The sequence below is a fragment of the Phascolarctos cinereus genome, unplaced genomic scaffold, assembly GCF_003287225.1.
Source record: "Phascolarctos cinereus isolate Bilbo 61053 unplaced genomic scaffold, phaCin_HiC Scaffold_5;HRSCAF=322, whole genome shotgun sequence".
Lineage (NCBI taxonomy): Eukaryota > Metazoa > Chordata > Mammalia > Diprotodontia > Phascolarctidae > Phascolarctos > Phascolarctos cinereus.
The window spans coordinates 223,576,978-223,593,496 of NW_027555958.1; the positions used below are offsets into that span (position 1 = coordinate 223,576,978).

At 40.6% G+C, this 16,519-nt stretch overlaps 1 protein-coding gene across 1 annotated transcript in view; it reads right to left on the reverse strand.

The window, feature by feature from the left end:
* The window catches only part of OPN5 (opsin 5), a 66,187-nt gene that overhangs the window by 37,996 nt on the left and 11,672 nt on the right, over positions 1-16,519 (reverse strand). The window contains exon 2 of the mRNA XM_020993950.2: positions 2,513-2,668. Within this exon, the coding sequence (XP_020849609.2) occupies positions 2,513-2,642 (130 nt within the window). The 5' untranslated portion in view covers positions 2,643-2,668. The remainder of the gene's footprint in view (positions 1-2,512; positions 2,669-16,519) is intronic.

Consider the following 16,519-nt stretch of genomic DNA (forward strand, 5'->3'; position numbering starts at 1 on the left):
AGAGAGAGAGAGAGAGAGAGAGAGAGAGAGAGAGAGAGAGAGAGAGAGAGAGAGAGAGAGGTGGACCAAGTAAACTACTTAACCTCTCAGGACAGTGGGGAATTTGATAAGACAGTATGTCTGGTGCATAGTCTGATAAAGGCTTGTTCCTAGGTCAAGTTGCAGAGAAGATTCTCCTCTATACTGAGATGGTTTTCTCATCATTCCCTATAGCAATTAAATCATAGGTCTGTTTTCTCACACACACACACACACACACACACACACACACACACACACACACACGAATACCAATGGAGTCCATTATCCCTAGATATCTCAACTAGTTGTTTTTCTTTCTTTTTTTTTTCTCTACCATAAAATCTCTTTAATTGCATCCTTTACTCCACTTCACTTCCATAGTTCCTCAGACATGATATGTTGCTGCATGCCCAAGCCCTCCACATGCCCACTTGCAGTTGACTTGATGCATTGCTTAGCTATGTGGTTATAATTACCCAGTTAAATCAACTTTTTTGCAGAGCCCTCAACTCTGAAGATTCTTGCAAAATGCCCCTCGCCACCAACACCATTACTATTTGATCCAGTGATACCACTACTAGGCCTATAATTTAAAGAGATCAAAGGGAAAAGAAAAGCAATAATTATAGAAGCCTTTTTTTTTGGTAGCAAAGAACTAGAAACTAAGAATGTGCCCATCAATTGGGAATGGCTGAATTACTGGATATGAATGCAACAGAACACTATGGTACCATAAGAAATCATGAAAGGGATGCTTTCAGAGAGAATCTTAGGAGTACCTGTGTGAATTAATTGTAGAGTGAAATAAGTAGAACTAGATTAATTCATATAATATTGTATAACTATAACTTTATAAAAAAATCTGACTTTGAAGGACTTAAGAACTCTGACCAATTCAATGACCAACCCTGATTCCAGAGATTAACGATAAAGCATGTGTCCCAGCCAGCCATGTCCCCATTCTTCTTCAGGCCTCACTCTTGACTCTCCAGACATGCTTCACCAGGCCATCAGGCAGATACCTCACCAGGGCCACCCTGTCCATTTGGAGCTCCCTTTTATGTGTTGTCTTTCCCCATTAGAACATAAGCTCCTTGAAGGCAGGTAGTCTCTTTCTTTCTGTCTTTTTTATTTTTGTGTTTACTCTCAGTGCTTAGCACAGTATATGGCACATAGTGAATGCTTAGTTAATATCTAATGACTTGATGACTCTAAAGTTGCTTCCAAATCTATGCCAGTGATTCTATAAAAGCACTTTGATGGAAGAGTTGTTTGTTTGTTTTTTAATTCAAATTCAAGGAACTCTTCCTGCTTCATCCTTGAGACTTTTTCTGATGTTTTTTATGGATTCAAGGACCTGGAAAAGGTCCATGTCTGCCACCCTCCAAGACTAAATATACCTCTTAGCACCTTTGACAATCTCAGGGGAGGATAAACCTAATAGGCACTGCCTACCCTTTCATTGTTCTCTAAACTTACAAATAATGCTAGTAATTCTGAGAGATCTCTATGGTCAGCTGTATGTGATCTAGATGCAGGATGTCCACTTTTCAGATTAGAACATGGCACATCTTTAACCTCTGAGGGCCTTCTGCTTATTTCCTGCCATGCTTCTGGTTCAACTATCATTTAGTACATACAGGAAATGCAAACCTATCATTAGTCTCTAAGCAAAAGTAATATGTACTTTACTACAAGCTAACTGTGTGACCTTCAAAATACTTCCCCAAAGTTTTTTTGTTGCTATTCAGTCATGTCTGACTCTTTGTGACCCAATTTGGGATTTTCTTGGCAAAGGTGCTGGAGTGGTTTGTCATTTCCTTTTCTGGCTCATTTTATAGATGAGGAAACTGAGGCAAACAGGGTACACAAGTGTCTGAGGCCAGGTTTAAACAGGAAGATGAGTCTTCTTGACGCCAGACCCAGTACTCTATCTACTGTACCACCTAGCTGCCCCCTTAGTTCTTAGCTTTCTAAAATAAGGAAGTTAGATTAGATGATCTCTATATTCCCTTGTAAGCATAAAAGTTCTACAGTTCCCTGCCACCATATGAACATGCTTGGATAAACTTACCAGTAGTATACAAAATTAACATGTTACCGTTATTGCTAGTGTTAATATTCAATCAACCCACAAGCATTTATTGAGCTTTTGCTTATTGAATTTGAACCCGGGTCCTCTGACTCCACAATGGGGCAGCTAAAGGATACAGAAGAAATGCCTGAACAACAATAATGTCTGACTTTTGACCACTATTACCATAATGCCTCTCTAGTCTAATCCTCTCGCATTAGACTAATATGTTAATTTACTTTTTCTTTTTTTCTAAATTATCACACACACACACACACACATACTTTCCCCCCAAAATTCCAATAATACAACATAGCGGAGTCTCTGCAAAGAGTCTTTTGATCTGTCCCCTGTGATGTCTTATGGTCTACTTATCTTCTTTTCTGCCTCTTTCACCAAAGAATCAAGAAGACTTACCAATTATAGTTAAGTAGAAACCAGCTACTAAGTCAGCTTCCCAGGAGAGTTTGGATGCAAAAGGGTCTCTATCCCGAAGATAGTGTGGAATGTAGTCATCTTGAGGTGGGACACTGTGGTTTAATGCCATGCTGTTCTTGTACTAACAGTAGCTATCTGAAAAGCAAATCAAGACTGTTCTCAGCAGATTCGCATACACCAACCTGAAATGTCAAATACTCCAATGTTTCCTAAGGACTTGGAAATATTCATCATAAGAAAAAAAGTTCCAGACATTTTAGTTGGTTAAGAAACTAATAGAGAACTCAGAGGGGACCATGAGACCTGGTAATTTTTCCAAAGTAGACCATCAGATTAGTAAGTGACCATTTCATAATTCCAACCTATGTAGCAACAATAATAACTATAAAAATAGGAGGCATGATGTAGTAGAAAGAATAATTATGGGCAGCTAGGTGGCGCAGTGAATAGAGCACCAGCCCTGAAGTCAGGAGGACCTGAGTTCAAATTCGGCCTCAGACCAAACACTTGACACTTACTAGCTGTGTGACCCTGGGCAAGTCACTTAACCCCAACTGCCTAAAAACTAAAAAAAAAAAAGAATAATTACCTAGGAATCAAGATACATGTCATAGGATCATAGGGGTGGAAGGAAACCTCAAAGGAAATCTAGTTCAAACACCTCATTTAACAGGAAGAAGAAGAAGGAGGAGGAGGAGAGAAGGAAGGAAGGAAGGAAGGAAGGAAGGAAGGAAGGAAGGAAGGAAGGAAGGAAGGAAGGAAGGAAGGAAGGAAGGAAGGAAGGAAGGAAAAAGTTACATGGCTTGCCCAATGTCACAAAAACAGGAAATCAAAGAGACAAGATTTGCACCCAGATTCTGACTCCAAATCCAGCATTCTTTCCAATGAATCACATATCACCACATGTTCTACTTTGATTTCCTTTTTTTCTAGGCAAAATCATTCTTCCTTTTATATACTCATCCCTGTTTATAAGTACCTCACTGAGATAATGGGATGATAACTGGAAAATACAAGTGTTCTGAGCATCTTTTGGGGAATTTTTTTTCTACAGATCTTAACTTTATTACTGTACTTAGGATTCTAAAGCCCCTGTTTGTTTGATGGGCTATGGTGCCCTTGACCTAGGTGGTAGCAATGGTTAAAGTAGAGATGCTAAGGATGCTCCATTACCATCAATTTGCCACCTTATTCCAAAACCATCGGATCCTTCCATCCAACTTGCAGCTATCCCTAAATTAGAGCATCAGATCCTTGTGAGCAATGATTATCTTTTCTATTTGTGTGCTCAGTGCATAGCACAGTGCTTGGTACATAATAAACTATTAATAAATGCTTTCTTTTTCATTCATTGGAAATTATACTTTTGCTTAGGCTTCTCCTGAAAATGCCACACTACTAGGTAGTGATACTCTTTTCTAGAGGACAAAAAAGGACCCTAGATATGATTTCTTTCCCAAATCTCTCTGTGAAAATCCATGTAAATGCAAGTTGTTGTTTTTTTTATTATTATTATTGTTATTTCTATTTGAAGTGGTGATAATGGCAGTAAGATTAAAAGACATAAAATACAATGGATCAGTCAATAAAGGTTGAATTTTTCTTACCCTTCAAAAAATAGAAGAAAAAAAATCCTAAGTTCTTTGGTTACATTGGGAAATGATTTAATTTCAGCTCATGAGCAAAATAACCCTTTTATTCAGCAACTCAAATGCAATCAATTCTCAGCTTCCCAGTCTGCAAATTATGCAGGGCCCCAGCTTCATAGAAACTGCCTCAGATAGCCCACTTCAGGCCACTTCTCCACCAGACGGTAGTCAGAGAAAAAAAGAGACAGTGAAATCTAAACTAATCTTTTCTTTTTTTGTTTACAAGTCTTAGAAAAGAGGGATAGGTAGGGATGAAGATAAAGGTAGTGATTAGAAGAGGAGAGTGAGAAAGGGAGCTTGAAAGAAATGGGGCATGTGGGGGGCAGAGCCAAGATGGTGGCATGAAAGCAGTGACTTGCTTGAGCTCTCCCCCAAACCCCTCCAAATACTCATAAAAAATGGCTCTAAACAAATTCTGAAGCAGCAGAACCCACAAAAAGACAGAGTGAAACAAATTTCCAGCCCAAGACAACCTGGATGGTTGATCAGAAAGGTGTATTGCACCGGGCTGGGAGCACAACGCAGCGCGGCGTGGGCGCGCAGACTGCAGCAACCTGGAGCAGGCCTCAGAGGACTGAAAGAGGGCAGCTGTGGAGGTTTCCAGGCACCTCAATCCACGAATGCCAAAGACAACTTAGAAGGTCAGTGGGAAAAGTCTGTTTCTGTCAGTGGTCAGAGACAAAGGCGGGGTCTCAGCTCCATTCCCCAGGAGCCTGGCCCTGGGAGGGGGGGGCAGCTGCTTCCCGAGGTTCCGGCCCACAGACTGAGGGGGAATCCAGTGGCTGATCAGGGAGGGACTGCAGGGATCTTTTTGCCAGTGCTGAGGCAGGAATCTCTTGCTTTGCCCATGTTTGGATCTGGGCCACAGTTCTGGGTGGCGGTGCTGGGGTGAGGGGGAGCGCTGGCATGGTGGAGCTTGTAGTGGCTGTGGAGAGGAACCCTCCTCACAGTTACAGGACAGAAAGGAATACTTGTGGTCACAGGCCAGGAAAGGAGTAAACACCTCGCCCCTTATCATACCACCTTGGAAGAACTGAAAATTTACAGGTCCCTACAAGTATCTCTGAAAACAGCTACAAACCCCTGAAGCTTGGGACAGTACATCTCCACATTGGAAGCAGACTCTTACCTTAACAAAGAGTTTAAAACTCAAGTAATTGGCTGGGATCATGAGCAAGCAGCGCAAAAAGAGTCAGACTATATTATCTTACTTTGGTGAAAAAGAAGATCAAAATATACAACCAGAAGAAGACAACAAAGTCAAAGCTCCTACATCCAAAGCCTCCAAGAAAAATATGAATCAGTCCCAGGCCTTGGAAGAGCTCAAAAGGGATTTTGAGAAGCAAGTAAGGGAAGTAGAGGAAAAACTGGGAAGAGAAATGAGAGTGATGCAAGAAAATCATGAAAAACAAGTCAACAGCTTGCTAAAGGAGACCCAAAAAAATACTGAAGAAAATAACACCTTAAAAAAGCCTAACCCAAATGGCAAAAGAGGTCCAAAAAGCCAATGAGGAGAAAAATGCCCTAAAAAGAAAAATTGGCCAAATGGAAAAGGAAGTCCAAAAGATTACTGAAGAAAATACTTCCTTAAAAATTAGAATAGAGCAATTGGAAGACAGTGACTTTATGAGAAATCAAGACACTGTAAAACAAATCCAAAAGAATGAAAAATTAGAAAACAATGTGAAATATCTCATTGGAAAAACAACTGACCTGGAAAATAGATCCAGGAGAGAGAATTTAAAAATTATTGGACTATCTGAAAGCCATGATCAAAAAAAGAGCCTAGACATCATCTTTCAAGAAATTATCAAGGAAAACTGCCCTGATATAGTAGAACCAGAGGGCAAAATAGAAATTGAAAGAATCCACAGATCTCCTCCTGAAAGAGATCCCCAAAGGAAAACTCCTAGGAATATTGTAGCCAAATTCCAGAGTTCCCAGGTCAAGGAGAAAATATTACAAGCTGCCAGAAGGAAACAATTCAAGTACTGTGGAAACACAATCAGGATAACACAAGATTTAGCAGCTTCTACATTAAAGGACCGCAGGGCATGGAATATAATATTCCGGAGGGCAAAGGAGATAGGATTACAACCAAGAATCACCTACCCAGCAAAACTGAGTATAATCCTTCAGGGGAAAAAATGGTCATTCAGTGAAATAGAGGACTTTCAAGCATTCCTGATGAAAAGACCAGAGCTAAAGAAAATTTGACTTTCAAATACAGGACTCCAGTGGAACATGAAGAGGTAAACAGGAAAGAGAAATCATAAGAGACTTATTAAGATTGAACTGTTTACATTCCTGCATGGAAAGATGATATTTGTAACTCATGAGAACTTTGTCAGTATTAGGGTAGTTGAGGAAAAAAATTTATGTATGTATATGTAGATAGATAGATAGAGGGCACAGGGTGAGTTGAAGATTAAGGGGTCATATCTGGAGAATAAAATTAAGGGATGAGAGAGGATTATACTCGAGAAGAAGAAAGGGAGAGGTAGAATGGGGTAAATTATCTCACAAAAAAAAAAAAGAGAAAAGTCTCTTACAGTGGAGGGGAAAAGGGGAAGGTGAGAGGGAATGAGGGAATCTTATTCTCATAGGATTTGGCTTAAGGAGAGAATAACATACACATTCAATTGGGTATGGAAATCTGTCTTACCCTACAGGAAAATAGGGGGAGAAGGGGACAAGAGAGCAGGGGGTGATAGAGAGGAGGGCAGATTGGGAAAGAGGGTAATCAGGAAGCAAATACTTCTGAGGAGGGACAGGGTCAAAAGAAAGAATAGAATAAATGGGAGGGCAGGATAGGATTAAGGGAAATAGAGTTAGTTTTTCACAACATGTCTACTAGGAAGTGTTTTGCATAACTGCACATGTACAACCTATATTGAGTTGCTTGCCTTTTCAATGAGTGGGTGGGGAGGGAGGAAGGAGAAAATTTGAACTAAAGTTTTAAAAACACATGTTTTAAAAAAAATGTTTTCACATGCAACTGGGAAATAAGAAATACAGGAAATGGGGTACAGAAGTCTATCCTGCTCTACAGGAAAATAGAAGGGGAAGGGGATAAGAGAAGGGGGAGAGATAGAAGAGAAGGCAGACCAGGGGAAGGGTATTCAGAATGCATGCCATCTTGGGGTGGGGGGAGGGGTGAGAAATTTGGAACTCAAAAACTTGTGGAAGTGAATATTGAAAACTAAAAATAAATAAATTCATATAAAAAATTTTTTTAAAAAAACAAAAAAATAAAATAAAATAACAAAAAGAAACGGGGTATGTGGGAGGGGTGTGTGTGTGTGTGTGTGTGTGTGTGTGTGTGTGTGTGTGACTTGCCCAGGTTTTTATCTCTGGTAAGGGTCTAAAATGGAATTTGAACCCAGTTGAGAGGAGAGGAGAGGGGAGGAGAAGAAAAGAGAAAGGAGAGAGGAGAGGAAAGGGGAGGGGAGGGAAAGAGGAGAGGGAAGGAGAATAGGAAAGGGGAGGAGAAGAGGGGAGGAGAAGAGGGAAGGAGGAGAGGGAAGGGAAGAGGAGGGGAGGGAAAAAAGAGCATGAGGAAAGAGGAAAAGAAGAGGAGAAAGAAAGAGGAAAAGTAGTAGGAGTGAGAAGGAATGGGAGAGTGCTCTCCTTGCCTCCAGTCTCTCCCCATTCCAATTCATATTGCACCTAGCTGCCAAACTGACATTCCTAAAATACAGGGCTAATCACAAAACTCTTGCTTAAAGAAGCTCTGGAGATCTCCAAGTTGCCTAGGATCAAACACAAACTCCTCTGTTTGGCATGTAAAGTCATTCACCATCTAGCTCCAGTCTACCTTTCTAGAGTTGCTGCACACTGTTTCCCTGCACAGACTCTTCAGTCCGACAAAACTAGCTAATTTTCTCAGGTTGCCCCTCCTCCATGACTGTAATGCCTTCCCACCTCTCCTCTGCCTCCTTGAATCCCACTAGGCTTTTTCAAAGCTCAGCTTAAGAATTATCACATAAGGCCTTTCTTGATCTTCCCCCAACTATTAGCTCCTCCTCCCACACAGAAATTACCTTGTATATAATTTGAATATATTTAGGATCTAATATTAGTATATTTGGTATTTACTATATTACTGTATTTAGTATCTATTATCTCATGTTTTTTGTGAACATGATGTTTCCCCTAACAGAATGAAAGCTCTGTGAAGGCAGGGCCTATTTTTGATTTGTGTCTGCAGTAGATAAAACTAATGACTGTTGAATGATTGAGGTTCTATGGATTGAGGAAGAGAGGAAAGAGAGATGAGAAATAAGAGAAAGAATAATAGCAGGAGAAAGAAGAGAATTAGAAAGAATAGGATGAGGAGGCAAAAGAGAAGAGGAAAGAAGGAATGAGGACAAGAAGGAGGTTAAAAGGTGAGCAAGCATGTGGTCTCTCCGCTAGGACTGATGTTTGTGGCTGACTCAAAAACAAATGATGTATGTTTAAATCCTGGGATTCTCTTACTCTTTTTTGCAAAAACCAACAGATTTGCCCCAGAAAAGGGCCCCTTCCTTTGTTAGTATGGCCCCTAATGCAGGGGCTGCTTAGGAAAGCCAAATCACAAATCATAACTAACTTTACTCCTCCTTTTGACAGAGGTTGCAGTCTCTCTGCAATGTAGTAAGTTAGAAAAGACAATTATGCCGCTGTTGTTCTTAAACCAAGGCCAACTTTGGTTGCTGCAAAATTAATGTGATGGCTGCATTCCGAATCCCCTTAATTGCAGGTTCAGTCAACTTGCCCTAAATAATCCTGGTTCTAAATAAGCCCCGAGGAATGCTGCCTGGGAGCAGGAGGGAGGGAGACTCAGAGTTTGAACGCAAGCTGAATGTGACTCCTTGGAGGCACAGTGCACTAGGGGAGGGGGACTCCATGCCTGGATCATGGAAGGAAGCAGGAAAGGATGTCACCCCCTACCAGTATGAGTTGAGGCAATTGTTCAAAAATATCTCCCTTACCAGCCTACCATAGAGCTTTTCTCCATTTGTACCTCACTTGAAATTCCCAATATTCAAATTACTAAAGATTAGGCAACAAAGATAAGGGCATTGTTTACAGAAGGTTCCTATTAAAATACATCTGTGCTACCTAGAAGTCCTATAACCCTCTTTTGTTATCCCATATTTCATTTATCACATTCACCCTTGTTGCCTCGGGAGGCACAGGGAATCTAATGTGGAGGTTCTAAGACGCAAGGCAAGAAACTTGATGTGGAACTAAGAATGCAATAGCCACAAGTTCTAGATGAACAGCAGCAGTATTGGGCCTGGGTAGGATGCCCTCGCAGGGTCCTTTAGCCATAAGTAGTCTAGAAATAGTGTCTGGGGTTCAGGACAGGATAGGCGAACAATGCAACAATGAGGCTGAGGAAAGAAACAGGGTGCAGGAAGGAAGAAAAGATGGTGGGAGGGGAGGAAGAGAGCATCAAAAAAGGATCAGAAATGGAAGTAAGAGGAGAGCACCAAAGACAAGCTGTTGATCTATTGGCCAACATAGGAAAAGGAATATAGAACCAGATTAAAAAAGGAGGCTAGTCAAGATGGAAGGAAGGACAAAAGGGAGGGAGAAGGAAATGGAAGGAGGGACAGAGGGAGGAAGGGAGATTCCTTGCAGATCAAGGCCATAGAATATCAGAATTGGAAGGGACCTTAGAGTTTATCTAGTGCAACTTATTGCTGAACAGAAATTTCCTTTCCAACATCCCCAGCAAATGGCAAAGCATAAAGCATTCAATAAATGTGACCTACCAATGGTGCTTGTAGATCTCCAGTAATGTGAAACTATCTCCAGACCTGGTAGTTCTATATTTAAATGACTCTATTTGTTAGGAAGTTTTCCCTTATATCAAGTCAAAAATCAATCTCTCAGTAACATCTACATATTTTTCCTAGTTCTAGCTCCAAACAAATCAAATTTAATCTCTCTTCCTCCTGGCAACTTTTCAAATACATGAAGATAAGTTGAAAGATCTTCCCTGCCTTAGCCCCCATTCCGTTGCTCACCAATCCCAAGTCTTCTCTTCTCAGAAGAGCACTCCCCTCTTCCTTCAACCAATCATCATGCTATGTTTTCCACCTCCTCCATTAGCTTCTCCACTCTCTTTTGTATATCCTCCAGTTTGCCTACATCCTTTCTAAAAGGTGACACCCAGATATGGACTAGACCTGTGATTTAATTGGCCAAGGAAACAGCTAGATGAGAGACCTTTTACTATGAATTCAAGTCAGCACCTTCTCTTCAATGTGTACTATTAGAGAGCTTTCTAAATGTGCCTAAAATGAAGGAGTTGGACTCAAAGTCTCCAGGTTCCTTCTACATATGATCCCGTAGCATTTAATCGAATCAATTAATCCTTCGATTAACAAATGTGAATAAAACATCTACTCTGTGCTTAGATAGTGTGCTAGGTACAAGAAATAAGAGGACAAAATGAAAGTCTCTGCCCCAAAGGATCCTTTTCTTCTCCAAATATCTTACAATTCCAAACAAGAAGCTAATTGTACTAAATTGATTAGCATAACCCGAGCCACAAGGGGCTAACAATCTAGACAAGAAAAGTAAAAATATACATAAGGAAAAACTACAATGCTACATTAGAACACTTTTAAAGAAAACAATAGAAATTAATAGAGAACATGAAAGCTGTAGGAAGAAAAAAAAATTGAACTTAAAATCAGGGAACCCGGTTTTCTCCACCACTAATTATGCCATATAACTTTGAACACATCTTTTCAACCTTCTGAACCTCAGTTCTCTCTTTATAAAATGAAGTGGTTGCTTAGAGGAGAAATGTGATGTAGTGGATAAAATCATTAGTTACGAGTCAAAGGACCTTGCTTTGAACACCAGCTCTTCCACTGGCTACCTATGTGATTTTGAATAAGTTATATAACCCTTTTGGATCTGAATTTCCTCATCTTCAAAGGAGAGTCAGAATAGGAGACCTCCAAATGACTAGCAGGGGTGGGGAACCTGCAGCCTTGAGGTTCTCAAGTGCAGCCCTTTGATATTTGTTCTGTGAAGTTCGAATTCAGTCAAAGGGCCAAACTTGAGGACCTAGAGGGTTACTTGCGGCCTTGAGACCACAGGTCCCCTACTCCCACAAGTCATTTCTAAAATTCCTTCTGACTTCAACATCCTATGATTCTACAAGTACAAATACTGCACAGATGTCCTGGGGATATGTGTCCTAATTGAATAGAAGTGGCAAGATCCCAGGCGGGCAATGTGAAGCCCATACTGAATCTCAAGTTAGCAATTTGCCTTCCAGATTTCTTTTGAGGTTTGATTGAAAAGTGAAACACAAAATACTTCTTGATGCAAAGTTTGATGCATTGTGTTCCGATGGTGATAAAGAACTCTGCTGGTATCACAGGATGCCTTGAGAGAATTCTTACAAACAAGGAGGGGACAGGCGAAGCAGTGTTGGAGAAACGTTTGACACTATTGAATTTCCTTGATTTAAAAGGTATCACTAGATGGAGCTGTCCAAGCCTCTCAGAGATGAATAAGATGTGATCTATGATTTTGACAGCAGATGGAACCATTGAGTTTTCTAGAAAATCATTTTGCAGCTGGTAGTGGTTAGGCAATTAAATGTTTATTTCATCTGAAAGAAACTATTTGAACTTGCCAACATAGAACCACTGACTCAGACAATGTTAGACCTAGAAATTTTGCCATCGGTGCTTGTGTGTGTGTGTGTGTGTGTGTGTGTGTGTGTGTGTGTGTGTGTGTGTGAATACATACATGTGTATATGTCAAAATCATGCTTTTCTCAGTCACCATCAAGAAAAATGGTCTCCCCTAGTGGATATGGCATATTTTGGCTGGGTGAGACAGGAGTATAGCAGTTGGAGTAGCAAGCTAGTAGGAAAGTGCAGTTTAAGGAAATTTTAAATCTGTCTCTTTCATAAATAATAAATTCTTGGATACCTGTTAAAAGTATAAGACATGGTACCAAAGAGGAGGTTAGCAAAGTTTTAGAGAGGTTGAACTTATAAGATTACAAAATTGAGAACTAGGAGGGGCCTTAGATAATATCATTTAGTATTCTTACAGATGAGAAAAAGAAGGTCCAGGTAGGTCCTAGGTCAGGGGTGGGGAACCTGCAGGCTTGAGGCCACATGTGGCCCTGTAGGCCTTCAAGTGTGGTCCTTTGAGTCCAAGTTTTACAGAACAAATCCTTTTATTAAGGGGATTTGTTCTGTGAGGTTTGGATTCAGTCAAAGGGCCACACTTCAGGACCTAGAGGAATACATGTGGCCTTGAGGTCGCATGCAATAAGTTACAGAGGTCACAGTACTCTAATTCCAAAGGCACGAGCCTTTTCATCTAGCATGCTTTAAACTAAAGTTTAATTAAATTAATTAAATTATATTATCCTCAATTTAAATTAAATAGAACATCATGTAACGGGATGCTGAATTGTACAGTAAAGACAGCAAGTAGAATGGGAATGAAGAAAAGGGAAATATGGACCTGTGCTACAGCAAACGGGGTTGCCTTTACAAAGAACAACTAGATTGCATTGGCTCTTGAGGGGAAGGACTCTGCTTCTAGTCATTCAACAAGTATTTATTGAATGTCTACTATATGCTAAACACTGTGCTAAGCCCTAGGGATACAAAGAAAGGCAAAAAACTGTCTCTGATCTAAGGAACTTACAATTTACCTATAGGGCAGTACTCTGCACAAAAGGCCATCCCTTAAGAGTTCAAAGGTGATCATGTCCAGCCCCTTCATTTTACAGGTGAGGAAACTGAGACCCAGAGAGGGCAAATGACTTCCCTAAGGCCATTCAGGTAGCAAGCATCAGAGTCAGAACTTGTACTCAAGTTCTCTGATTCCAGATCTAATGTTCTTTCTACTGTACCATACTGCTTCCTTAGGACAAAAAAAAAAAAGTTCTATGATGATTAATGATGATAAAGATGATGATGATGATGATGATGATGATGATGATGATGATGATGATGATGATGATGATGATGATGGACTGCAGATAGGGGTTAGGCAATGTTGTAGAGGCTACTCTTATTCAGGTACAGAATCAATTGGCTAACCTCTAAAGTTCCTTCTGAGACTGTGTTTTCTTTTCTTCACATTTGCTTTCCTTCTGTAATCCCTCAGCAGTTCACAGCACACACTCAACTCACACACACACACACACACACACACACACACACACACACACACACATATACACACACCCCAACTGCCCATAGTCTGACTTTAATATCTCACTCATAATTGTCTTTCAAAGAGCAAAAATGTCTTGTGTTCCAAACTGTTTCTGATTTTCTACTCCTTAACTCCTGAACCCTATCTATCAAACTTATTTGTACTCCTCTACCCCATCACCTCAAAATATTGCTCTCAGCTAAGTGGCAAGTGACTAATCTGATAAGCAAATCCCTTGTCATGCTTTAAAGGGCTTATATTTTCACTTTCCTAGAAACATGTTTGCATTTTAATAGAAGTCCTCAGGAGTCAATGCCTTAACCCCAAATGTGGTGTGACAGTAAGAGCCCTGGGATTATAGTCAAAAGAGCTGGCTCGAGGCAGCTCCACAACTTAGACATCTGTGACTTAAAATCTCTAAGCCTCAGTTCTGCCATCTAGAAAAGTTACAATAGCTGCTTCACAAGGTCCTTGTGAGTATTATATGAAACCATATATATATAAAGCACTTTCTACCTTTGAATTTGCATTCCTTCTCCATACTAAGGAAGGATAAAGCTCCTTAATCCAGTATTTAAGGCTGTCTACAATCTGGCATCACTCTACCTGGTGATACTTGATATCTCTATCTTCCATCCATTGCCACTGCTTTTTGGAACTTAAAATGTAAGCTCCTGGAGGGCAGGGACTATTTTTGTCCTTCTCCGTATCCACAATGCCTGGCATGTAGTAAGTTCTTGTTGATGAACTGATTGTTTGATTTGTAAAGAAGAAGCATCTAGCCAATAATGCCAACAAACAATAGGCATTTATGATAGGAGTGTTTTACCTTACACGTGAGGTGCTTGAAAGACCCCTGAAAGGAATGAAGAAGAGAGGCAAGAAAAGGATAAGAATATGTCAGTGTCCCAGACACCTGAAAGACGAGGTGATGTCAGGATCTTCAGGCAGGAAGGAGATCTAGTCAATTCAGTCTGGGACTTGGATGAGACAACCTTGAGGCCACAGCAAGAGAAAGAAGGGATCAATGACTACTCAAGAGGCTCCCAGCAGACTCCACAACCAAATAATACCAGACTCTTTCTACTTTCCCTTGGTCAGCGAAGGCTCCCCTTGTGTCTTGCACATGGCAAAGCAGATTTGCAATGCAGAAGAGGAGCAAGTGTTCTGTGAAGGGCAGTGCCTCACTTAGGAACATATGATTAATTTTCCATCTGATGTCACAGACAAGTAGTTGCCAATTTGTAAGGAAACTGAATGATTCCGGCAAGGTAGATTCATTCCATATAAGGTGGAGGAATGGGGAATCTGAAGAAGGAGCAAGGCTGAGATTAATAGGTAGGGGGAAAGGAGTGTCTACTGAACTGAGATAGTCTATTGAAAGAAAGGCCAGTCCCAGAGAACCAGAGCGGTTTTTTTTCCTTTTTCGTTTTTTGCTTTTTTTCTGGGCTACCTGATTCTCAATGTGACATAGTAGCTAGACGGCCACTCTCAAAGCCAAGGAGACTTGGATTCAAATGAGACCCCTGAAACATGCTGGTTTTGTGACCTAGGACAAGTCATTTCACTCATCTAGGCAGTTGTCACAGACACTAAGTTGCAAAGATGTTGACCACCATTGGCAGAAGGAGTTTCCTCTCCTCAGAGTTCATAATAGCAATGAAATAGCAGGTCCAGTCTCACATTTCTCTATTCCATACAGTCTATGTTTCATGGGCAGCTAGATGGCCATATAGTGCACAGAGTGCTGAGCCTGAAGTCAGGAAGACATCTTTCTGAGTTCAAATCCAGCCTCAGATACTTACTAGCTGTGTAACCCTGGGCAAATCACTTAACCCTGTATATGTAAGATGGGCTGGAGAAAAAAGTGGCAAACCATTTTAGTATCTCTGCCAAGAAAACCCCAAATGAGTCACAAAGAGGCAGACATGACTGCAAACAACTAAATAACAACATGCTTCAAACAAACTAGACTTATCATCTCTCCCCCCTAAACACTCTCTGTACTTTCTCAACTCCATGCTTTTGTTCACCCGGTTCCTTTCACCTGGAAAATTCTCTCCTTTTCTCCGACATATTCAATTCCTATCCAATATAAACACTATTTCTTCTGCAAACTCTGCTCTGATCTTCATAGTCAATAAGTACAGGGCCCCACTCCTCAATACTGACCATCTCACCTAACACTTTGTATTCTTCTTAGGCACTTAACATTTATTATTATAAATTACTGGTTTATGTGTTTGTGACTATAGAGGTGGGAAATTAATCAAAGGTGTTGAAGCGAGACATTGACTCTTCCACCACCACCACCCCCAAGCTCCACGAGAGCAGGGACTATTTTTTTAAATCTAAATATTGTATCTCTTCCAGCACTTAGAACAGTTCTATACATACAATAAGTACTCAATAAATGTTTGGGTTTTTTTACAATCCCATTTTTGTCTGAAATTAGAATTGAGCTAGTGAAAGGATTTCGCTTGTGTCAACATAACTAACTCTTGGCAAGATTGGGGGAGACAGTGAATATAGTACCCTACCCAGTTTTCCTTTTTGTACCCTTTCTTTGCCATGTCCTGTCTCTCCTTACTCTGTAACTGTCCTAGATCTGCTCTCCTAAATATCTAAGCCAATTCTCAAATAAGGATTGACTTAATAGTCAATGCAGCACCTTTCCTAGTGATACCTGAATTAGCAGGGCAGATGAGCTGAGGGAATGGGAAGTCAACAAAGGTTTCCCAAAACCCTAAAGAGGATGCATGAGCCTCTGCCCTGCTCTGAGGCTGCATAAAAGCAGCATATAAAGAGAGTATGAACCTTTAAATTGATTATTAAGCTAGTCAGTCATAATATGGTAGCTATGTTAGGTTTGGAAAGGCAGAAAAGCAAGGGGGCCAGATGGAACTCTTCATGACAGAGCAATGTAGCCTGGCTGGGGAGGGGGAGGGCTTTCGTCATGTGTCTGTGTTCCTCTGTGTTGTGTCCTTAGGTAGGCTTGATCATTGTGCCATAAAAAAAAAGTATGTGTCATACAATTTCAAGCTGGAAAGCACATCAGAGGACATGTAGCCTAACGTCATCATTTTACAGCAGAGTAAAATGAGGACCAGAGAAGGTAAATGGCTTACCCAAGGCGAGG